Genomic DNA, 26,267 nt, shown 5'->3' on the forward strand with positions numbered 1-26,267 from the left:
TAGAAAAAAGTATTATACATTTTGCCTAAAGATGTCAATAGGACCAAACATGATGAAGTAACCTCCTTCGCCACTATCTCTAATTCCGTTGGTTCCTTAACCCCAAACTCCCCAACCACTCTCACACCTTCGTTTGATCTGAAATCCCTTGTTTAACTTTATTTCATATTCTTCCACCCTATTGTCTAAAGTCTTAAACATTATGCTAATTATTCAGATACAACACATACACATTCCATAATGGTTAATCTAAATTTAATATTTATTTATATAAATAAAATAGTTAAATATAGGATAATACTTGAGGGCTCCATTCAAGATATTCGGGACAGAGTGCGGCCATCCTGCCCTCGAAAACTGAACAGGTTTAAACCACCCAACCCAAAAACATTGTAAGGTCATTGATATACATAGCACAAAACCTTTCGAGGTCTAGGTGGCAACGGTCACTAACCACGAACACCATCCTGAAGTTTAGTGGTTGGTAGTAGTCATGATGCATTGTTATGTATACCACGAAAGACCACATGGTTGATGTGGCACCACCACCATTGCAGTTAACGATGAATATAGTGGATGGTCCAAGACCGGACGGAACGTTACAAAAAGGAGCTGCGAGAGGTGTTCCCACACATTGGAACACAGCATCTCTACCGGAAAGGAGGTTCGGGAAGGAAGCGAGTGATAAAGACCCCATATTTTGTCTCCTAATTTGAGTGGTTAGGTTTTTTTATTTTTTATTTTTTTAATATTTATTAAATTATATACCTACCAAAAAATTATAAAAAAATATATCAAAAATTCATGGTTTTGAATTCCCTATAAAATGAATATAATACTTATATGAATGAAATATATTTATAAAAAAATAGAACAAAAGATCTTTCCTATTTGGTTTTTTTGTAAGGGAAAAAAAATAAGAAAATAACTGGCGTGGCAGACAAAAGTGAGGGATTTTTCCCACATACCTTCAGGTATAAGAACAAACCACAAGGATGCAGGTCCCACAAGGTGGGGTTTTTGACATTCCTATAGCAATAAGAAATAATAGTAATTAAAAAAAACATTCATTTGTGGTAAAACAAAAAAAAAAAAAAAAAAAAAAGGGAAGGGAAGGGTATCATTGGGAAAACAGGCAGGAGAATCGATTCCATGTTTGATATGTAGAGAGAATGATTTTTAGGTCATTTTTTCACGATTTACCCAACAAGATTTAACTAGTAAGAACCTAAAACCCCTATAATAACCAACCAAACCTACACAAACCATCCCCAAAGGTACAAGTCAGTCAAGACTCTGCCACTTCAGCACCAGAAGAAACATGATGGTTGCCGCCATTGGAGTAATGACCACCACCACCACCCCTGCCGCCTCCTCTTCCCCTACCACCGCCATTGTAGTTCCTTGGGTAATAATTTCCTGGCTGCTCATTGTACTGGTTACGTCCACCGTTCTGGTAGGGTCCACCTCTGCCACCACTTCGGCCACCACGCCCATTTCCATAACCACCTCTACGACCACCATTACCAACATTCCGACCACCACCACCTCTTTGGTTGTGGTAGCTCCGGCGAGGTACATACTGTTCCTTGTTGTCAGCACCACTAGGATGTGTTTCAACGGATATTTCAGCTGTTTCCTCAACCTTCTGAGAATCTTTGACTGGAATAGACTGCTCTTCTTCACCATTCTCATTTCTTTGGAAATTTGTAACATCATCTTCCTGCAAGCAAAAAAAAAAAAAAAAAAAGTTTGTGTGATTATGGACTAATTCTTCTAATAGTTAGGCTACAAAGAAACTTAAGGTTATAAGAATACAGAATACACACCATTGGTGAATGTTCATAAGCATTTAGTGTTGATGTTAACCATGTGTTATTTTTCTTAATACTTACTGTTGAAGAGTAATCACCAGTAGTATATAAGATTCATATTATTAAGATGAATGGATGATATAAGTTGAAAGACTCATTGAGGATAATATAGGCGTAAAACATTCTCCACTACTTTCAATAACAATTGGTTTTGATTTGGTCTATTTAAACTCACATATATGCTGTATCATTTATAAAATCAACACCACATTAAAGAGTAGACCTTCATGGGAACTACAATGCTAAGCCCAAAATCACCAAAAATCAGCACTAGAAAGAAACCCAAAGATTTTACCTGTTGATCATGTTGAGTAACTGAGTTTTCCACCTGCACTGGAACTTGGAAACCATAATTTCCAGCTGCTTCAGCAGCTACATCAGCAGTTACTTTCATCGCTGGTGTTATTCTGAAGAAATCTGACCCGATGATTTTTGCTAACTTCTCTCTCAGAGCAGCATCTGTAAAGAGTAAAGAACATGTGTCAATGAATATAAACTCATTCACATAAACAATGTAGTTAGGTAAAATAAGATTTCATCTTACAAGTAACATCAGAGTTCGAATCAATAGGTTGTTCAGACTTGGAAAGCCAAAGCTTTGCGTGTTCAATGCATCTTTGTAATGCATTCTGGTGTGAAAAACTCGAATCTCTAGGTCTCGAAATCAATAGAGAACCCATCATTGAGATCAAATCCAAATCCCTCTCTCCTAGCATTACAGCAGCAGCATCATCGGTAACATAATCGTATGTCAAGCAACAGTTCCTTTCGTGCGTCTTTGTAAGCATAATCGAACTGAAATCACTCTGAGATTTCACATCAAACATGCTGCCGAAGTAAATCAAGCTCAATAGATCCTCGACAAGCAAATCACTCTGCGGCGCCGCTACATTTTCCGCACTATCTAGGGTTTTACTTATATTATCACCATCAACTTCCTTACCATTGTTTTCGGATGCTTTGACTTGACGGTGCTTGATAGCAAGATTGATCTCTTCATCAATGGCGACGGATAAAGGCTGACGAAACTTCTCGAGCTCGTCGACAGCGGCGACGATCGCAGGTTTTGATTTGAGAAGTTCTTCTTGCTCTTTGTTTTTGATGACGGATTTCCCTTGAGAAACTGATTCCTCAAGCTGAGCGATACGGTTGAGTTTTTTCCTTAGGTTACGAATGCGCTTGTTAATGAGAGTCAGGACTGGTCCATCTGTGACATCAGAAGCCGCCGCGGCTGACGCCATTGTGTTGGGTGTACGACTAGGGAGTAGGGAATTAGTATGGAGGTTTGCCCCACCGTAGACGGCGGTGTGAGAGTGGGGCGAGGGTTTTTAGTAGGGTTTGGAGAGGAAGATGGAAGAGGTTGGGGAACTTAAAAAGGCCTTGGGGAGAGTAGATCATCCCGGGAGTTTTTCTAATTGAAGAGTGTTAAAAGTTATTTTAGTTTTAAACCCTACATTTTAATAAAATACAGTTACATACCTTAAATTCATTCTATTACAATTGTGTGTTTTTGGGAGACCTTTTGTATCTTCTTAGTTCTTATGCACTTTTTAGAAAAAACGAAATTTTTTGGTTTTTTTAAAATATTATTTAGTGTTTACCAAACAATTTTTTAACATTGATTTTTTTGAAAAATCAATAAATTAATAAGTTATGTTTGATTTCTCATGTTTGTCGACTTTGCCGGTAGCAGCTTTTAAAGCAGCCAGTCCTGCCGTGAAACCCCCAGCCCTCAAGCCCACGAGAGGGGATACCCCTGTAAGGTCCACACATGCATGTTTCCCTCCGACCCATCCAAAAATCAAAATGTCAGCCGGTCTAAGGGTTGACCTTCCTTCTGTCGGGTCAGTCAAGAAATTCACAGGTAGGGGTGTGCAAAAAAACCGCAAAACCGAGCCGATCCGACCAATCCGAACCAAAAAAAACCAAAACCGAAATAAACCGAAACCGAAAAAACCGTGTACTTACGGGTCAGTTACGGTTTGGATCTTTAGATATCCGTGGATATCCAAACCGAACCGTATATATATATATATATATATATATATATATATATATATATATATATATATATATATATATATATATGATGTCCGTTTTCCAGTTTAAAATTAATACTTAAGTAAATGACTAAACAATTGCAAATAAGATCCAATAGCTACACAGTACTCAAAGAATACTCACGAAAATTGGGATCACAACTCATTTAAACGCTATCTTTAAATTATTAGATTCATAAACCATAAATTTTGAATGTATGTATTTATATTAACTTTATAATATTTATATAATGAAGGTTTTTATGTCTACGTATTTTATTCATAAAATGCATATTTGAGTAACAAGAATTCATTTTTTTTTCCTAATTTTATATGAGTGATTGATTTAACGAATAAAATGGTTGAAATGGATTTTGTAGTTTTGACTAATTCTTATTTTTTTACAGTTAGCGGGTACCCGTAAACCGAACCGCGGTTACCCGCCTTCATACGGTTCGGTTCGGTTCGGGTTTTCTAGCCACACGGTTCGGTTTCGATTAGTGCATGCAAGGTACCCGCCCCGTGGTCATGGTTCACAATTTTATTAGTATCCGAGCCGAACCGCCCCGTAAAAACCCCTATTCACAGGTGCCTCTTTCTTAGCGGAAACTCCTGCACGCTTAAATATATCGAACAAAACATCTCTGACCATATTGTGCCTGTATTTGAACCCCGGGGGTTCTTTATAGTGAACTGCATGCTCTCCAAAGGAGTTCAAACATGCCTTGAGATACACCAGACATATCTCGTCAGCTGGGAATATTGGAATCATGAGTCAATATTTGAGGATAGTACGATACTCCACAGGAGACATATGTTGGCCAATCCCATCTATAAGGATAGCAAGAAGAAAATCTTGGGCATGTGGTGCACGTAAGCACTGGAAAACCGCTTTCTGACGGGCCGTCATGTCAAGATGAACCCGATATCTATAAAGAAAGTTGTAGTGGTCGTGACAAGGACTCCAGAGATATAAAGAAAGCCGAAATCCGAGCTATAACGAAGAAGTTATGGCCTGTCGAAGTTTCGCGACAAAACCGACACGACACTACGTGACGTCAATAGTGAATTTGAGATAGAGGACATTTTAGCCCTATCAATATAAACAAAATTTGTAGTGTTCATTAAACCGAGATCGTGCATAAAAAAACGCCCAAATCTGACTTCGTATGAGGAAGTTATGATTTTTCTAAGTTTCGGATCGGCAGTGCACAGCCCGAAGTTCGAATAGGAGATCGGTCAATTTTTGGCCGGCACAACCTAAACGAGAATCAAAGATCTCGTTAATAGTAGCAAAACAGTAAAAAGACAGACAAAAACGGACATCGGATGAAGAAGTTATGAATTTTTAACGGACTTTATAGTCCCGGCCGGTTAAAAATATAACTTTAAAAATAGAATCAAAATTAGCCGATGGACTAAACAAAAGTTGTAGAGTATGGTATCACCCACGCGTGGATATAAAGAACGTTGGATACGAAGCTCGTATGCAAAAGTTATGAATTTTAGAAGTCGAGACGAGAAATTGTGAGCTGATGTGAGGGGTACGCCCAGCGTACCTTCGGACGCCCTGCATACTGAAGTACACCCTGCGTACGAGGAGGAGTACGTTGCACGATTTGACTTCTCCTGCGGTCCGAAATAAGCCACGATGCTCCACCGAAGATCTGACGCTTGTTACTATGCCCCGCGTAGATCCGAGGTACGCCCCGCGTACTGCTAGGCCTCGACCCTGTAAAAGGGGGTGCGAGGCAGCCACATTTCTCACACTGTTAAGCTATCTCTTTCTCACTCTACTCTCTCTCTCTCTCTCTCTAAGCCACACTAATTCACCCCGAAGCCTAGGAAACCTCCCTAGCATTAGAAGAAAGCCCCAGAGCGTACGAAGGCTCCTGAAAAAAGAGTTTTTCGATTTGAAACTCTACCCACGCGGAGCCCGGTGTTCAAGAAAACTTTCTGGTTTCGTCAGAGAAGATTATTTTAAGAAATGAAGTGTTATCCGAATCACTCATTATCAGGTGACTGTATAGTCATTTTCATCTTACACATAGATATGAAGTATTTTATAAAAATTACGTGCTATGTGTATATATAAATGTTGTCTGTTTACCTGAGATGTTTGTTGGATGAGAGATCTATACCTTTTTCTTTTCAGATATGAATTTCTTCCTTCATATCTAAACATTTTCTTCTAGATCTGACCTTTCTCGTTCAGATCTAGATTTTTCCTTTAGATCTAAACTTGTTTTCTTTAGATCTAAGACTTTTCCTCAGATCTATATGGTATATGTATTTTTGTCAGATCTAAACCTTTTCTTTCAGATCTGAACTTTTTCCTTCAGATCTAGACTGTCTCACTTCATATCTGAACTTTACAAATCTAAACCTAATATATGAATGGTTTATACTTGAGATCTGTGTTGTATGAAAGATAAAAACTCCATTTTCATATATGAGTTGTATATGTGTTTTATATGCTAGGTAAAACATGGGTAGATGAAATAGTTGGTGTGTGATGAAATAAAATGATGAGAGGCCTCGATGTTGACGTTGATCCAGTCATCTAGCGGAGTATGGATGACGACCGCATACTTTTCTAGGAAGTCTAGTAGAACGCTATCAGGCTCGTAACCTGTAGGTGTTTGTGAGCGATGTGTTCACCAGTGTACTCATCCCTCCATGGTTTCCTTACGGATACTTATGACTGAGGAATCCCCTTAGCAGTAGTGTCCATCCCGATGAAATTCCTTAGGATAGGTCCCTTATACTAGATGCTTTAGGGATGTAAGGTGAGGATAACGGGAACGGGTAATCGGGTTTAATGACTGTTGAAGATAATAAACTTATTTATTGTGGGTTGAAAACCCTATATGCTCACCAGGCTACCCAGCCTGGCCCACTTAGTTTCTTGAATTTTCACATCAGGTTCTATTTCAAGCTTTTGCACATTCAAGATAAATCATGGGGGTTCGTTCATAAATACGGTATCTGGAAGGTCATACAAAGATGGGCTTGTGGGTCACTTTGATTTTGTGGACATGGATGTGTTTTCAGTCCATGAGTTAGATGATATGGTGACAGTTTTAGGGTATAATGATGGAGGTATAATGTTTTACCATTTCATGATCCCAGACACAGACTTGGATAGTGGATTGTTACCCCTTAGCACTGATCAGGAAGTCATTCAGCTGGCAAGCTATTTACTTAATTATAAGGAATTAATTTGTACATCGAGCATGGAAATACTAGAGTAGTCCCTTACTTTAAGTCCCCATTGAAGGTTCGTATTGAGGAAGTTGAAGGGAATCATTCTCCTGAAATTAATAGGGTTATCAGTTGGGTCATGTAGTAAAAAGTTGGATTTGAATGAGTCCACTGATTTGTCACAGTTGATTGTACCATATAAACCTGTGATAAAAAAAACACTCAGTTGATTGCGAGAGTGATCCCTTTAGGGGGTACAATTTGAGGATAACCATGGTAAAAAAGCTATTGATACAGGGGATGATCACCAACCAACAGGGGATGTTGATCCAGTGGATGATTATGAGGTAATGAGGGATATATACACAGAATATGGTAGGGGAAAAATCTACATGATGTTGAGTTTTTTGAGGATGAATACAGTGGAAGTAAGGAAATTGTTAGTGAGGGTCCTTAGAGTGAGGGTAGTAGGAGTTAGGGTAATATGACAGATGATGTAACACCCATAAAATTCGAGTCAATTTAAAACTTTTTAAAACATTTAAAACCATCTAGTTCTTACAATTTGTTTTCAAAATAGTTTAAACATCAGAGTTCCCAGAAATCAAAGTCACAAATCAAAGAAGTGCACGGTCACGCCTTCGCCTTCCCGCGGTCATCCGTTGTATCTGAAACAATAATTGATAAATGTAAGCTCGAAGGATTAGTGAGTTACCCCCCCCCCTCCCCCCTAAAAAATACCAACCTCATACAACCATAAACATATCATATAACAAACACAGAACAGCCATGCATCTCGAGTCTACAGTGTGACTGGTCCTCCCGCACCGGGCCTTCAGTCCACCTGATCCACTCTGTGAGTCTACAATATAACTTGACCACCCGCATCGGGTCTTCAGTCTATCTGGCCCACTTTCCGAGCCTCATCTCGTATGGATTGCCCTCTCGGGGCCTTCAGCCTATCTGGACCACTCGTCAGGCCTTCGGCCTGACTATGTGCCCTCCTGGGTCTGCAGGACCCGCTTCAACCCAACCCCCATACCAATCAAACAATCATGTGCACATAAATATCATACGCTAGCATGTATATAACAGATAATCATATCGATCTAACAGATCGCTAATACAGCAACCATCCTATAACCAGGATACCAACCTAACCAGTCACTAATATAGCATCATCCTATATACCAGGATATCGACCTAAACCAAGTCACTAGACATAATACCATCCTAACTACCAGGATACAAATCTAGCATATCAATAAACATATCAAGCAAATACCCATATACAAATCCGATAAAGGGCGGCCTTGGTGCCTTAGACCCTGTTGATATAGTGAGAATAACTCACCTCGCAATGCTGGTCTGAACTGAAGTATTGACTCCTAAAGTGTTGTCTCACTGAAAATCCCAAACTATCCAAAATAACGAATGCTAAGTCAACATATGGGCAAGATTTAATGGTTCTTGATTGTACACACCGATGTTCACTAACTAGGGTGTTCACCACCCAGTCATCTGTCTCTTTAGGTCTTGACACTAGTACAACCCAAGGACATTTACCCTCTTTCATATTTATTGTTTTGTCCTTGAATCCAGTCATTGACTTTGTCCATGGCCCACCACTTATATTTGAGACCACTCCTCTACACTTAGCCCTAATATTTGTTTTGTCATTTTTTTCAAAATGTAAATCCCTTTTGGTTTCTGTTGCATGTTTGTTTATATATTCTTTCACGTATTTCTTTGTTTTGAACTTCTGTCCTAATGTGAAAGCCTTTGGATGAACTACACCCTCAGAACAACTTTTTGCATTTCTTATGTCTCTCAACATCCTCTCTCTGTTGTTATCTTCACCTACAATAGGTGACTCAAACGATTATGGGTCTATGACCTCCAAATCTTCACCTTCTATAAAGTCAACACCACTACCACTTGCTTCTTTGGTCGTTTTTTGAACCCACTCAACATCTTCATCAACATGTATATGAAATTCTTTCATATCAACATCCACATCATCTAAAATATTTTCTAAATCCACAAAGAAGTCTTCATCCTCAATCTCATCATCTGTCATATTACCCTCACTCCAAGGACCCTCACTAACACTTTCCTTACTTCCACTGTATTCATCCTCAAAAAACTCAACATCAAGTAGATTTTTTCCCCACCATATTTTGCGTCTACATCCCCCATTACCTCATAATCACCCACTGGATCAACATCCCATTTTGGTTGGTGATCATCCCCTGTGTCAACAGCTTTTTTACCATGGTTATCCTCAAACTGTACCCCTAAAGGGATCACTCTCTCGATCAACTAAGTGTTTTTTGTTGATCACAGGTTCATATGGTACAATCAACTTTGACAAATCAGCGGATTCATTCAAATCCAACTTTTTACTACATGACCCAACTGATTTCCTTTTCATTCTAACCCCATTCATTTCAGGAGAATGCTTCCCTTCAACTTCCTCAATATGAACCTTCAATGGGGACTTAAAGTAAGGGACTACTCTATTATTTCCATGCTCGATGTACAAATAAATTTCCTTATGATTAAGCACATACCTTGCCAGCTGAATGACTTCCTGATCGGTGCCAAGAGGGAACAATCCACTATCCAAGTCTGTGTATGGGATCATGAAATGGTAAAACATTATACCTCCACCATTGTACCCTAAAACTGCCATCATATCATATAACTCGTGGACTGAAAGCACATACATGTCCACAAAATCAAAGTGATCCACAGGCCCATCTATGTATGACCTTCCAGATACCGTATTTGTGAACAAACCCCCATGATTTATATTGAATGTGCAAAAGCTTGAAATAGAACCTGATGTGAAAATTCAAGAACAATAAAATGTTAAGGATGCAGGAAAGCAAAATTACATTTCATCAAAACCTAGCATTACAAGGTATGTGCTTACCATATCCTTTACGTAGGTGTCACACCCCCAAACCAAGGATGGTGGAAACGTCTGGGGGTGGAGGACTTCATGTATAGTATCACAACAACGAGTATAATAGTGCTCAAATTAAATACAACCATCATAATTATAATTGAAAAAGTTACACCAAAGTATATGTTTACATGATTCAAATCAATTACATTATGATGACAAAATGAACTGTTTGACGACTTATCGTCCCATCCTCAAAACACTGTTGATTTCTTGTTTCACTAAATTCCTGAGAATACAAGTAGTTTTGAAAAAGTGTCAACACAAAGGTTGGTGAGTTCATAAGTTTTAAAGATAAAGAGTTTGGAAACCGTCCTTTGTAATGTGTTGCGTGTTACCAAGAAAATCCAATATTCTCCTTTATAAAGTTATGTGGTCCTAAATCCCAGAACCAAGAATGAACGAGTATTTTCCATACTTAATGATATAACCGTGGTTTTAAATCGACATAAAACCCTTTTTGTTTTGAGGGAAACATCCCATAATAAATGACGTGTAGTCTTAAATACCAAGACCGAAAGTGTACAGTAATATCCGTACTTATTGAGATAGAAAGTGATTTTAAATTGTCATAAAACCCTTTTTGATATGAAAGCGTACAAGTATTTTTCCATACTTAAAGTAATTTATGTGAGCTAAATCGACATAACTCGCTAATTTAAAGTTAGAACCCGTAAATCTTATGATTTGTTAATACCACGTGTGAGCTATCATAACCATACTTGACATAGACGGCCTCGTAATACGACGTTCTTCAGGCGTCGCCGTTAAATGACACTTGTCACCACAGACCTGCCGGTCTAGCTGTTGCAAGCAGCTCATGTGTGGGTTTGTCAAACCCAATATAGATCTATACACAACTATCACGTTCTCCCTACAAGAGACTTTGGTTACAATTTACAAGACTTTTTGACTTTGTTACTTTGGAAGTAACCCGAAGCGAATGTCTCACAAATTTATTCATTAACAGATTTACGTGAACTAGTCTGAAAACCTTTGATAAGTATGTTTGAAAAGTAAATGATACATAAACTATACCTATTATAGTTTATCCAAAACGTTTGTAATGTATAAGAACTCTTTTATGAAAACACATTAGTGCTATGAATCCATAAACTATGCTTATTATAGCTTAATATATGTGTTCTAAATGAATGAATAATCTTATCATGAATGACTAAGTTTCATTTTATGATGATAAACTAACAAGGAAACACATTCAATATTTAGAACTTATTGTTATACACTTTGCTCAACATAATACAAAGTGTTATAAAAGTTATAAGTTGTTAACTAGTTTTTAACCTTTCTGCGCTGTTTTAGCAAAGTCATAGTAAATCATACGAAGTTGAAAACTGAATCCGTAAATTCTGAGAGTTCCTAAAATGTGTCTAGTTTACTCAAAATTTTTATCATGATTTTTGGAAGTCTTTAACGTGTGTTAAAATGTCCATATTCACAGACTGGTCCGGATTTGTTCTTGAAATGATAGGCTGTTTTGCAAAAATCACCATAAATTGTAGAAAAACCGTGTGGAGATGTGCAAGTAGTCATTTTAAAGCTAAGAACTGGAACTACTTGCACCTAAAACAGTTTTGAAAACTAAAATGTTTAAGTTGTCCAAAACAGTCCGTGAATGGAGTCCAACTTTTCTGATGAAAGTTGTTAGAAAAGTTTAGTTATGTTCTTGGTGTTTTAACTTGTATTCCCCCCCCCCCCCCCCTAAAAACTTAAGAAAACATGAAAATGTAAGGGTATGAACTCACCTTATATGATTTCAGTGGGTGAATGTTGAATAAGTGAAATGTTCAACTCAAGAACACTTGAAGGATCACTTGAAGATTTGAGAATCTAACACACAAATGATGGAGTTTGTGTAAGGAATCATTGATTTGAGTGAAAGGGATTGTAATAACCATAAGGAGAGTGATGATACTTACCAAATGAAGATGGAAAGCTTGAAAAATGACTTGGAAATCTCGAATTTGTATGAGAGAATTTGAGAGAAAATATGTGTTTGTTCCTTGGGTGGAAATGAGAGAGAAATGAGAGAAATGAAGAGTGAAAGAGGATTTCCAGCTCTTTGAACATGGGTTTGCTGGGAAATGAGTAAGAAGGTACCATGAGGTGACTAGGAGTGGTGGGGAGTACAATGGCTGGTCAAAGGAATGGGCATGGGGTGGTTGTTTGTGTCAAATATTATGGCAAGATCCACACTCCACCTCATGATTTCCCTTAATGGATTTTATTCTTAAATAAATATTTTCATAAAAATATGTTTATATTATGAATATTTAGGGTCTTATATGTTAAAATATGATTATTCGAGAAAATCCCACGTTAAAATAGTTAAAAACGGGCTTAAAATGTTAAAAATATTGAAAACCGGGAAGGGAGGGCTGAAATCCGAAGTTCAGGACAAGGCTGCTGAAGGGTTTCGCTGCTGATGCAGAAGGCTCGCTGCGGTCCGAAGCAAAGCTCGCTGCGGGGCTTGGTTCCGGGTTCGGTGGCTCCGGCTTCGTGGCTGCGGTCTTGACGGTTGCGACTCTAGGCTTCGGCTCGGTGGCTCCGGCTGGATGGCTGCGGCTACTCAGGGACCTCAGACTCGGTTTATGTGGCCTCGGTTCCAAGAGGGTTTTGGCCCCTATAGAGAGGCTTCGGCCCTAAGAGGCTAATTTCCAAGGATTCCCCCCGTATCGAGTGGTTTTTCACCAAGTCAAGTGTCGGGATGCCCCAAATGATCAAAATAAATCCAAAAGAGATTTTGAGAGAGATTTCACCTTCTTGGAGAGATTTGGGAGAGATTTCACATACGTGGAGAGATTTAGGAGAGATTTCACATACTTGGAAAGATTTCTCATACAAAGAGAGATTTGGGAGAGATTTGATATACGTGGAGAGATTTAGGAGAGATTTCACCTTCTTAGAGAGATTTCTCATATTGAGAGAGATTTAGGAGAGATTTCACATACTTGGAGAGATTTCTCATACAAAGAGAGATTTGGGAGAGATTTGACATACGTGGAGAGATTTAGAGAGATTTCACATACTTTGAGAGATTTCTCATACAAAGAGACATTTGGGAGAGATTTGACATACGTAGAGAGATTTAGGAGAGATTTCACCTTCTTGGAGAGATTTCTCATATGGAGAGAGATTTAGGAGAGATTTCACATACTTGGAGAGATTTCTCATACAAAGAGAGATTTGGGAGAGATTTGACATACGTGGAGAGATTTAGGAGAGATTTCACCTTCTTGGAGAGATTTCTCATATGGAGAGAGATTTAGGAGAGATTCCTCATTCTTTGAGAGATTTGGGAGAGATTCTTGATAAAGAGAGATAGAGTGAAAACGATTGAGAGAGGTTTCGTGTGTGACATTTGTGAGTGTTTGGCTCCGCAACGCAAGGTCCGTAAGCCCCATTAAGCCATGTTTAAGGATCTTACACACTCCCAATGAGTATGCAACATTGTTTTATCAATTTGGTTCGTGACTTACCACATTTTTAGGTTAAGGAAATCTGGATGTACGAATTTTCAATTTATGATCTCTCATTAGAATAGCGAGTTCTATAGTAATTACCTAAAGTAAGCCTTAGTACCCACGGGCTAATTGGGTCGACCGGTTTGACTTGTTGACTTTAGTTGACTTTGACTTGACCGGAAATTGACGGTTGTCACAGTAGGTCAGGTGGTTGGGTGTAGCGTGGACGTAAAGACCACAATGTGAGCACCATTTTCCTCGACACACCCTTAAATCTGATGAACTATTTTGTCGAACTACAATAAGAACGCACGATTGAAGAAGATGGGATGATCAAAAGGTTTTGTTGGAGAAAGAGATAGAGTGTAAAGTCATTGTCTGAAACTAAACTCTGCCACCTTAATGGATATAACTATTAATTTATATGTTTAGAAAATGTCCTTTAGAGTAAAATGACATAAATACCCTCATGTGCAAGTCACATGGGGGAAGCTTAACGTTGGAATGGACGGACATCCAACTTGTAACATACAGATTTTTAGAGGTATATTGGTGTGGGTTAATCTTGTGATTAAAGGAGAGACTCGACGAGTTGAGGGTCCAACTCGCCGAGTCGAGTCGGGTTCTCCCGTGGATTTAATGAGTGGACTCGACGAGTCCGAGGAGAGGGACTCGCCGAGTAGATGCTGGACATAGAAACCCTAATCTTCGGGGTTTAGGACCTATTTAAAGGCACTTATAGCCTCCTTGGCCCCTTCCCAACAGTGTCTTCGTCCCTTGAGAGAAACCCTAGAGTTATTTATGAGCTAGAGAGGAAAAAGGCTTCTTGGAGGTCATTTTGTTGAGAAGAAGATCAAGGGAGTTGCAAGGATCTCAGAGGAGAGTTGGTGGATCAGTCTCATCTTCATTTCAAGCTTCAGATCTGGTACAACTCTTGCCTCCATTGTGTTTGAGTAGATTTCCTTAGTTGTAAAGTTGGGCTTGCATCCATATTGATGGGGTTTTGGGTGCATCCAAACCCTCTTCTTGAGTCAATTGTAGATCTGGACCCTGTGAGGTCCATAGATCCAGAAAGTAGGCAGCCTTGAGTGAGTAACCTTGGAGCTTTGAAGCTATGCAGCTTCAATGGAGTCAAAATGGTGTATAGATCAAAATACACTATGCATGCGCCTCAAGTTCAGACCTTTGCATGACCCTTGGGTAGTAGGAGGTTAGATCTATGAGTTTGGGTTGCAGATTTGACCCCAAATGGCTGAATGAGAAATCTATGGGAGCCAACTCGCCGAGTCCATGGGTGACTCGACGAGTCGTAGCGCGTTTGACCGAGTAGTCTTGACCCCGTGTTGGCTTGCCGAATTGGGATTCAACTCGACGAGCTGAGTGAGTCCAAGGTAGAGTTCAGCTGATGCGAGGGGACTTGACGAGTCGCATGGGTGCACTCGACGAGTAGGGTCAAATCTGGACTGTTGAATTGAGCTTGACTTCTGTTGACTTTGGGGTTTTGGTCAACATAAGTAATAGAGGCCTTGTAAGGGTAAAATGGTCTTTTACCCACCTTAGAGAGTTAGAAAGAGAAGGAACCGCCTTCGACTATCTGAGTCGTGGAAAAGAGTTATTATAAGAGATATTCATCCTATGTGTTAGGCGGTGGTGAGTTCGAGATTCAAGCGTGAGGATAGCTGCTTTCGGCTTGCCAGGTGAGTCTTCTCACTATACTTTACCTAGAGTGGTAATTAGAGTTATATGACAAAGTATCTTGTATGTTATTTATGTGATTGTGATACACTGCATTATTTCTATGTGATTCATGCCGTGTATGTTCCAGAGTTTACAGAGTTAGAACCGGAAGGTTCACAGATTCAGAAACCGGAAGGTTCACAGAGTTAGGACCAGAGGGTTCACAGAGTTAGGATCGGATGGTCCACAGAGTTATACCCTCGAGTGGCTAATATGTGTTATATGTGGTATTTTGGGGAACACACTAAGCATCGTGCTTACCGTGTTATGTGTTATGTGTTTCAGGTTTTCCTCTCAGAATCGCGGGACGACACCGACTTGATTGTACACACCAGAGAAAGAGTTATGAGGATCCTGGAGTATTAATGGAGCTGCGCTTTGTAATTGAATAAAAGAGATTTTTATACGATTTGTTATGAAAAGTATGCATTTTAAAAATGAAAAATTGTTTTAAATTTTCACGTTGTTACAGGTTGGTATCAGAGCCTTGGTTTAAGGGATTCGGATCTACCTTCGCGTATATCTGGACTCAAACTAAGGAAATGAGGAAAATTTTCAAAATAAATGATTTTTCTATAACGAGCAAGAGTTTCTAAGAGAAAGTGGGAAGGAGTAGTATGTACAATCAGCCAGAGCCGGAACGGTGATTTCACAAAATACCATTACTTTTGTGTTATGAAATATGTTATGAGATATTATGCATGCTAGAGATAGGCTAGGTATTTTATATTTTAGGACTAGAGTGGCTTTATTTATGATACCTTAGCCTAGGAGTTGCTATTATGTGTGTTGCACTTTCGAGTATGTGCTGAGTAAGAGTATCCAACAGGAATCCTATGTAGAGAGGGATTTGGGTAGAGGAGTAATCTAGGAGAAATACCTAGATGAACATTTGTGAAGCCTACCGAGAGAGTAGCTTGATACCCGCGGGGGTAGAGTTGCAGAGTTCGGTGATATCTTTTGAGTATGAGTAGAGCTAGTGGAGTTATCACCTAGAGCGGGATATACGTATTTATTCGACGCCCGAATGTTGCTTGCTTCACGCTTTGTGGAACTCCCGATGATGGGAGTCAGCTACCAAGTGAATGTGACGATATTCAGAAGGTAGATGACTAGCATCATAAAGAGTTTCTCAGCAGATGACGACGGAGAATTGTGAGAACCTAGGAAGAGCCTAGGAGGTGACCTTAGTCAGAAGAGTACGCTGGCAGAGTAGAGCTTTTCGCTGGGAAGCGAGTACACGTATGGGGATTGGTGATTGAGAGGGTTGAGCAGCTACTCAAGGAATCTGGAATGGTCCGTGTAAAGAGTATGGGTAGATGTGGCAGGTAGTATAGGCCCGTACTACTGAAAGCAGAGGACCCATACTCGGTACAGGGAGTATTCCAGACATTCTCAGTAGCAGATCGAGAGGTGATGTCATGGTTTGGGTACCATGATCAGTAGCAGATCAAGAGGTGATGTCATGGTTCGGGTACCATGATCGGTAGCAGATCGAGAGGTGATGTCATGGTTTGGGTACCATGATCGGTAGCAGAGCGAGAGGTGATGTCCTGGTTCGAGTACCATGCTTCGTAGCAGATAGTGTTTGTGCTTTTTCCAGTTATCCTGTCGTGTTTGGGTTATTCTATGACCGGATGCGATAGAATATGGGATCAGAGGGCCATGTTGAACGAGTTTCAACAGAGCATACCTTGAGAAGAGATTTGAGTTGATTTCCGAGGGGTTTTTAGTGAGATGTCAGTTAGAGTCGCAAGACTCAACTATGAGTAGAGATGGTATTATATGAAGGATTGCGGCATGAGTTGAGAAATCAGCCGATAGTGGAGACGTCACCTTCTGTGATATGAGTGTTGTTATTCCCGTTTCCTGTGGGAAACATGATAAGTGTCGAGATCTTCACTTTTGAGCATAGGGGTAAGTCCTGCGGGGTAGCATTGATGGCGATCTTCCACCGTAGTATTTGGCAGTATGTCTGCCGCGAGGTAATGATATAGCATGAGCAGGCTGTCGGTGGGAACTAAGATGGTCAAGGACCAGGAAACACCCTACTCGAGTATAGTAGGGCACGTGTTACTTGTAGCAACGGATGATCAAGATGAGTATATCGGGGTGGTGGCTTTTTGTCTATGACGGGTATCGAGAGTGGAAGTGGAGTCTCTGCTCTTATGATGAGTGATGTGATAGAGCGTTGGTTGAGGAATCGAGGATGAAGAGAATGATAGTTCATTATTTCCAGTCTAAGAGTCAGAGTAATATTGGACTGTTGGGGAGGTCCGGTGATAGGAGGGTGTGAGTTTCTGAATGATTAGAGGCAGTCATGATGGGAAGTTCTGAGGATTTCATCTGAGCGTGGGGTTATTTGGGGTTGCTTGATCTCTGTCGGGAGATCATCGAGCGTGCGTAGCACCTTCCAGGAGTAGGTGTGATGTTGCAGGTGGGAACAGTCTATGGGATAGATTGTTGGTGCGTCAAATGATGATGGTTCAAACCCTGAGTGGGGGAGAGTCGGGTATCCTATTGAGAGAATCAGAGGTTGGTTCAAGGAGCGGTTAGAGAACTTGATATAGAGACCTATGGTATAGATTCATAATACCAACGTTATTGGTGGTTAAGGTGGGGTGTAGAGTAAGTTTATGTAGGAGGCTCGTGTTCATGAAAGGATGAGTGTCTCCATGGCTGGTGGCCGTTGGTCAGGGAACTTGTAGTGGTTAGAAATTCTTCGAGGTGGTTTGGCTTGTAAGGTTAGTTCGGCGGTCGGGAAATTCCGGTCCGATGTATGGGCTGTTATATGTAGTTTAGGAAGAGCAGATGTGAAATTAGACGGCCAACCTCAGGGTTGTTCAGTGTATTCCTGTATGAGTTTTGAGCAATAGAAGAGGGAGTTTCAGATGGTTGTCATCATGTTCCGAGTCATGGTCGATTCATCAGTGTTTCATTTGAGAGTTGGGATACTCCGAAGTTGCGTGTTGTGTGAAATGAAGGATAGTTATGACATCCTGAGGGAATGCTTTGAGGTATCCGTGTATGATGCCGTAAGTATGGGATCGGTGATTTAGGCAGGACATCGTGATGGTCTGCGATGGTGTTCCGAGGTATCCGAGTATGATGCCCTAAATTCTGAATTATTTTTAGAGTCATGAGTTTAAGGCGGCAAGTGGTGAATCAAGTATCTACGGTTCCAGTGGGAGCCTTTCGGGTATTGACATCAAGAGGGATCATTTAAGAAGGTGGAATGCATCAGGGAAAGGTGTTTTGTTATGGCGGTCGTCGTCGGATACTATGATGAGTAATTTGGATGAGTGTGGGTACCTATCTATGTTAGTCCGCGGAGCATGAGTTAGAGGACGCGGTGTGGTGTTAACGTGAGTATGAGAATGTGGGATGATAAGAGAGAGTGTTGCTAGTCAGCGAGAGGGTGTTGTGATACTGCGGAGAGCCGTAGTACTCACTAGTCAGTGAGGGGGTGTTGTGATACTGCGGAGAGCCGTAGTACTCACTGGTCAGTGAGGGGGGGTGTTGTGATACTGCGGAGAGTCGTAGTACTCACTAGTCAGTGAGGAGGGTGTTGTGATACTGCGGAGAGCTGTAGTACTCACTAGTCAGCAAGAGGGTGTTGTGATATTGCGGGGAGCCGTAATACTCACTAGTTAGCGAAAGGGTGTTGTGATATTGTGGAGAGCCGTAGTACTCACTAGTCAACAAGATGGTGTTGTGATACTGCGGGGAGTCGTAGTACTCACTAGTTAGCGAGATGGTGTTGTGATATTGCGGGGAGCCGTAGTACTCACTATTCAGCAAGAGGGTGTTGTGATACTGCGGGGAGCCGTAGTACTCACTAGTCAGCGAGAGGGTGTTGTGATACTGCAGGGAGCCGTAGTACTCACTAGTCAGCGAGAGGGTGTTGTGATATTGCGGGGAGCCGTAGTATTCACTAGTCAGCAAGAGGGTATCATGGCACTACAGGAAGCCGTATTATTTGCAAATCAGAGCGTGACGCAGAGGAGTGTTAGTCTTGGGTAGCCTTATTTTTGAGTTCTTGGGGACCTGGTGGTCGGACGAGGAGCGAGATTGTGGTCTCCTCGATGAGCGGGAATCATTATAATCTGAGTAAGGTGTAGACATCGCAATCCGGAGGAATTGGATAAGTGAAGTACGCATGGGTTGCGGGTCACGAGTCATGAGTTGAGTGGGTCATTGGGACAAGTAGTTCCAACTTTGGGTCGGACCAAACTCTCGAGTTGAGTTGAGTCATGGTGGTGTGTTGGATAGACGAGATGAGATTCTGGAATCGAAGGTGGGTTCCATATGAGGGGTATTGTTATTCAGCTAATGTCTTAGACCTGTGTAGGTCAACACTCGGGTACGGGAGGTACCCCGAGGCGCATGTATCTAGGGAGTGGTGTTCGACAGAAGTCGAGGATGAAACGATTTAGTGGGTTTGTGGTATTCATTGGGGGTAAAGAGAGCTTCGTGACTTGTGTGTCACCAGGCCGAGATTGTTGTCGTGAGAAGGAAGTCGGTGAGTCATTTCGGGGCATGTTATGGGTGACCTTTGGAGGTTCAACTGTGAAGTCAAGAGTTGACTTAGTGCCAGTATTGAAAAGGGATATGAGAAACGAAGTTGGGGCTTTCGAATGTGATGTCTGAAGACACTTCTAAGCAAGTATGGTTTTTCCCTTGTGTCTGAAGGCAGAGTGTTAAGGATTCTATGTCGGATGGGTGCTGATAGCGGTTTAGTGGATGAGCCCTAGTGAGGTGTGGACCCTTCCGTTTCTTGAGGCATGATTCAGATCTTTTAGCATGTTGGTATGAGTGAGCGATATTCGATCGTTGGATTCGGTCTTGTGAGAATCAGAGGATCAGTGGGTTATCAAGGTTGACATTCGACGAGCGAATATCATGGTGATCGCTATAGTAGGTGGTCTGGCGGCGAGTTAGGCCACTAGAGTTTCCAGATATTGGGAAAGAGTATATTAGCGACCGAAGAGTTGGTTTAGTTTTGGGACTTGGGAGTTTCTGTGTGGTTTCAGGTGTCCAATGAGAAAGTTATCCGTGTAGTATGAGATCCTTCCGGTGGTGTCTTTCGTGTTGATGAACTTTGTGTGGTTAAAGAGTGATTTCGAGGGCGAAATCTAATTCAAGTGGGGGAGAATTGTAACATCCGGATTTTTAGAGGTATATTGGTGTGTGTTAATCTTGTGATTAAAGGAGAGACTCCACGAGTTGAGGGTCCAAATCACCGATTCGAGTCGGGTTCTCCCGTGGATTTAATGAGTGGACTCGACGAGTCCGAGGAGAGGGACACGCCGAGTAGGTGCTGGGCAGAGAAACCCTAATCTCCGGGGTTTGGGACCTATTTAAAGGCACTTATAGCCTCCTTGGCCCCTTCCAAATAGTGTCTTCGTCCCTTGAGAGAAACCCTAGAGTTATTTATGAGATAGAGAGGAAAGAGGCTTCTTGGAGGTCATTTCGTTGAGAAGAAGATCAAGGGAGTTGCAAGGATCTCAGAGGAGAGTTGGTGGATCAGTCTCATCTTCATTTCAAGCTTCAGATCTGGTACAACTCTTGCCTCCATTGTGTTTGAGTAGATTTCCTTAGTTGTAAAGTTGGGCTTGCATCCATATTGATGGGGTTTTGGGTGCATCCAAACCCTCTTCTTGAGTCAATTGTAGATCTGGACCCTGTGAGGTCCATAGATCCAGAAAGTAGGCAACCTTGAGTGAGTAACCTTGGAGCTTTGAAGCTATGCAGCTTCAATGGAGTCAAAATGGTGTATAGATCAAAATACACTATGCATGCGCCTCAAGTTCAGACCTTTGCATGACCCTTGGGTAGTAGGAGGTTAGATCTATGAGTTTGGGTTGCAGATTTGACCCCAAATGGCTGAATGAGAAATCTATGGGAGCCAACTCGCCGAGTCCATGGGTGACTCGACGAGTCGTAGCGCGTTTGACCGAGTAGTCTTGACCCCGTGTTGGCTTGCCGAATTGGGATTCAACTCGACGAGCTGAGTGAGTCCTAGGTAGAGTTCAGCTGATGCGAGGGGACTTGACGAGTCGCATGGGTGCACTCGACGAGTAGGGTCAAATCTGGACTGTTGAATTGAGCTTGACTTCTGTTGACTTTGGGGTTTTGGTCAACATAAGTAATAGAGGCCTTGTAAGGGTAAAATGGTCTTTTACCCACCTTAGAGAGTTAGAAAGAGAAGGAACCGCCTTCGACTATCTGAGTCGTGGAAAAGAGTTATTATAAGAGATATTCATCCTATGTGTTAGGCGGTGGTGAGTTCGAGATTCAAGTGTGAGGATAGCTGCTTTCGGCTTGCCAGGTGAGTCTTCTCACTATACTTTACCTAGAGTGGTAATTAGAGTTATATCACAAAGTATCTTGTATGTTATTTATGTGATTGTGATACACTGCATTATTTCTATGTGATCCATGTCGTGTATGTTCCAGAGTTTACAGAGTTAGAACTGGAAGGTTCACAGATTTAGGACCAGAGAGTCCACAGAGTTAGGACCGGATGGTCCACAGAGTTATAGCCTCGAGTGGCTAATATTATGTGCATCTTCCAATATATTCTATTATATTATTCTGTCACTCTTTTTTCTTGTACATTGAGTTGATCCCACTTTCATTTGAAAATAACATTCATGATCCAACCATTTTATTCAAAACTACGCACATTTTTTCTTCATTCATCTCACCCTGCAATCTTCACTCAAGTGGGGAAATGGTAATATCTTCTTATTGTTTTCTTATGTGAAATTTGATTCGATTCTTTTTATATTATGCATATTATATCCATATATTTTGCTTTAAATTTATTGTAGGAGGAAGTAGAGCACGAGATACATGTGTGGGAAGGCTATGTAAATTATAGGTTCATACATGCACAAAGAGATCGCCATAGTGGCGTGCGTGCCTCTTTGTTTGTTTTGGTTACAAAGTTCTTAGTTTTCTAAAAGACAAACTTTTTTCAAATTTTAGCATGTTTCTATAATTTTATATAATTCACATTAATTTCAAAGTTAAATATGAGCCATTTGACATAAAAGTCAAGTTGCACTTGCACATTCTTTTTTCTTACATTAGCATATTCAAAAAGATTATGGATTTGTCTAACATCTTATCTCTTGTGTTGTGTTATATATATATATATATATATATATATATATATATAGCTGTTGAAATTCTCGAAAATTTGGCCTTTTTGGCAAATGCAAGCAATATGGTGTTATATCTGTCAAAGTATATGCATCTTTCTCCATCAAGATCCGCCATTGATTTCACAAACTTTATGGCCACCGCATTTCTCCTTGCACTCCTTAGTGGCTTTTTATCAAATGCTTTCTTTACTAGCTACTACATTTACTTGATGAGCGAAGACGTCGAGTTTTTAGTACTTTTAAATTTATTTCATTGATCACTCTTCTTACAACAATTTCTTATATAATTTTACACTTTTCTATATCAAGAAACCGATTTTCAAACAATAGGGGTGTGTTCGGCAAAACTAAGCTGGTAGCCGGTAGTTGGAAAGTAAACCTATAGAATTTATTTATATATCTGTTCGGAAAAAAGTAGTTGTAAACTTTTAAAACAATTAAAATTACATAAAAGGATATCTTTGAAAAATATAAAATAGAAATATAATTAAAAAAATGGTAATTAAGTCGATTTGTAAAAATATAGAAATCTTTGTCATATACTACTTGAAGTAGCTTTCGGGTTTGAAGTTTTTTATTTAAAGTAAAAGCTAAAAGGTTTTACTGTCAAATGAAGTGTTTTGTTTTAGAGCTTTTTCTTAACAGCTAAAAACAAGGAGCTCCTAAAGCCCTAGAAGTTGGTTTTCATATTATTATTTTCAAATAGCTCGTCCAAAAGTCCAAACTTATATTTTGCTTTCAAACAATATACAGGAATTGACTAGTTAATTATACAGAGTTTGATAATTCTAACATTCCTACCTCGATCGCCCTACCTCAAACGCCCACCATGTGAAACATCCAAAACCCTTCCTTGCATACAAGTTCATGGTGGAAAAGCCTCCATGTTGTTCTTAGGTCTCTACCTTGTGGCTATTGGTGTCGAGCGTATAAAGGGATCATTACCAACACTAGGAGCCGAACAATTTGACGAAAATACCCCCAAAGGAAGGATGCAAAGATCAACCTTTTTCAATTATTTTATATTTTGTTTATCATGTGGTGGTCTAATTGCTGTCACCTTGGTGTTATGGTACTTATGGATCGAAGATAATGTAGGTTGGCAATGAAGTTTTGGCATTTCAACCATAGCCATCTTGTTGCCAATTGTTATCCTCCTTGCTGGTTCAGGCTTCTATCGTTGCAAGGTACCCAATGGAAGCCCTCTTGCAACCATGTTTAAGGTAATAACTCGATACAGTAGCTATGAGTCTATATTCGTGTTTGAAGACTGATTGTGGCATTTCATCGAACAGGTGGTGTGCGCAGCATCTCTAAATGTTTCTAAAGTCGACAACTCCGATGAGCAGCAGACGAAAGAGCATGAGACGGACAGACCAAGACTTTCAAACACCCTCGAGTAGTTAAACCGAGCGGTTGAAAACAAACCAGCCAATAGATTACTCGCGTGCTCTGTTCAAGAGGTAGAAGATGCCAAGATCATGCTGCAAATTCTTCCTATATTTGGTTGCACCATTATACTTAATTGCTGTTTAGTCAACTCTCTACGTTCTCCGTCCAACAAGCCACGACAATGAACACGATGCTTGGCTCGTTCAAAGTCCCACCTGCGTCACTACCTGTTTTCCCAATCGTCTTCTTGATGATCATGACACCACTCTACGATCATATTATAATCCCATTTGCACGAAAATGGACAAAATCTGAGATGGGTGTGTCTCATCTCCAAAGAGCTGGCTTGGGTCTATGTTTCTCCATTTTAGCCATGGCTGTCGCAGCTGTAGTCGAGATCAAACGCAAGAAAGTTGCCAAAGTTGCGATGGTGGCACCATTGCCTATTTCGTTCCTGTGGATTTCGTTTCAGTATTTGTTTTTGGGATCTGCTAATCTTTTCGTGTTGGCTGGATTGATGGAGTTTTCGTTTACAGAAGTGCCCGTTAGAATGAGATCTTTGGCTACTTCGTTTTCTTGGGCGTCTTTGTCCATGGATTATTTTCTTAGTGGCGTGATCGTCTCGGTTGTTAATGGTGTTACTGGCGCCAGATACCACCGACAGCCATGGTTTCCCAAACACCCACTTAATATGTGTTTTGAGTTTGTTGAATTTTGGAAACTATCTTTTTTGGGCGAATCGTTACAAGTACAATTCAATATCAGGAAACATTTAAGATCATATGAATTTCTAGTAAATGATATTTAATTTTCAAAATTCTCACGAATTCGTTTAATTAACAAAACAAATCAGTCGTTTATGTGTTGGTAGAATTGTCTTTGACTCTTTTCCAATACTTTGTTTTTAATGTAATCGGCTCTATCATAATTGTTTATTGAATTAGATATGACTAGTGAGAAGACAGGCTCTATAAGGCTCAAGAGTATCCTCACGCGTGAAAAGAGAATGAAAAGAGGTCAAGTCGTTATTTTAACCATTCCACAACTAAGCTAATGGGTTGTGGAAATGGTGTTCACTAGTAAAGGGGTAAAGAAGAAGAGAGAGATTGTAGAGAGAGATACACACAAACAAAAGCTCCACCAATCATAGCCTCCAACTTCTTCCGTACCATGCCACAAGACACCCACCCATCTTTGGGGTAGTTTTCCATGCCACATAGGACATCATGCGTAACGGGTACCATGCCACAAGACACCCACCCATCTTTGGGGTGGTTTTCCATGCCACATAGGACATCATGCGTAGGGTGATTCCCCATAGCGGAAGGTCTAATAGTTGTTACTAGTGACAAGACAGACTGAGTTATGAAACTTTGTAGTTTGATTTTGTATAAGGAATGATGAACGATGAAAATAATAATATAGTGATATTATCATATTGTCATTTTGCTATATCAGTCGGATAATATATATTTATTTATTTGATAAAATATGTTAACAAAGATATTGAATAATTATAAAAAAAAAATACAAAATATGGAAAATAAAAATTGGATGCAAAGATAATCAAGGGAGTCGGGAAGGGGATGATTGCAACTTGCAAGCTTAGAAGGGTGTGTTCAATCGAATCAACTATTAATCTCTCATGTGAGTCAGAGGTTTTGCTTAACCATGAGTAAGAAAAAATGTTGACCAGATTCAACCAAAATCAAACAAGCCCTAAGATATCTTTAAAATCTTATAAAATAATTTTTTTAATAAGATATTTTTGGAATCTTATAAAATAACTATCTAAGACCATCGACATGGATTGCTTGCAAATGGTTTGCAAGGCCAAGTAAGCCATTATTTTATGCCATATATAAGTGTCTCTTTCAAAACTTTGAAAGACTTGCAAAAAATTATATTAATATTTTAATCAAATATTTAATCTATGTGTTTTGCAAACATTATACAAGTGATCTTTACAAATATATTGCAAGAGTATCACTGATGTGTTGCTCTTAGTTGTTTAGTTGTTCATTTAAGTTTCAAAATTTAAAGGCAATTTTGCATTGATTCTTATGGTTTGCTATTTTCTTTTTGTTGTTTGGGTTTCTTGTATGTCAAAATATAACTTTAGCTATAAATGATAATGACACGTAATAGTGGGAAACAAAATGCCTTCTAGTAATTTTTTTTTAACCTTGGAAATAATTCTCCATTCACATTACTTTCTAAGGATACGTATCTACTTGGAATTTGATCGGAACCAAACAAAATAAAAAACCAATCAACCCGATAATTAAATCGATTTATACCATTCCGGTGTTAATTTATATAGAAGATACGGGTTTTATTAGCTTTTATTTTGAACCAAGTTAAGAGTACGATTTTGAAAAACCGAAAACCAA

The 26,267-nt window shown here is 39.9% G+C and overlaps 1 protein-coding gene and 1 pseudogene across 1 annotated transcript; one reads left to right on the plus strand and one right to left on the minus strand.

Annotated features, from left to right (window-relative positions):
* Window positions 1-1,123: 1,123 nt before the first annotated feature.
* Window positions 1,124-3,267, minus strand: LOC145101051 (uncharacterized). Its single transcript, XM_079038216.1, has 3 exons — window positions 2,419-3,267; window positions 2,170-2,333; window positions 1,124-1,723 (listed from the first exon to the last, which is right to left on the minus strand). Exons 1-3 carry the CDS (start codon window positions 3,113-3,115, stop codon window positions 1,289-1,291), a joined length of 1,296 nt encoding a protein of 431 aa, XP_078894342.1. The 5' UTR covers window positions 3,116-3,267; the 3' UTR covers window positions 1,124-1,288.
* A 13,983-nt stretch (window positions 3,268-17,250) lies between these two features.
* LOC145098061 (protein NRT1/ PTR FAMILY 4.6-like) lies at window positions 17,251-24,650 on the plus strand (annotated as a pseudogene).
* Window positions 24,651-26,267: the final 1,617 nt, after the last annotated feature.

Source organism: Lactuca serriola, chromosome 4 (genome assembly GCF_051521515.1).
Source record: "Lactuca serriola cultivar US96UC23 chromosome 4, Lser_US96UC23_V15, whole genome shotgun sequence".
In the NCBI taxonomy this organism is placed as follows: Eukaryota; Viridiplantae; Streptophyta; class Magnoliopsida; order Asterales; family Asteraceae; genus Lactuca; species Lactuca serriola.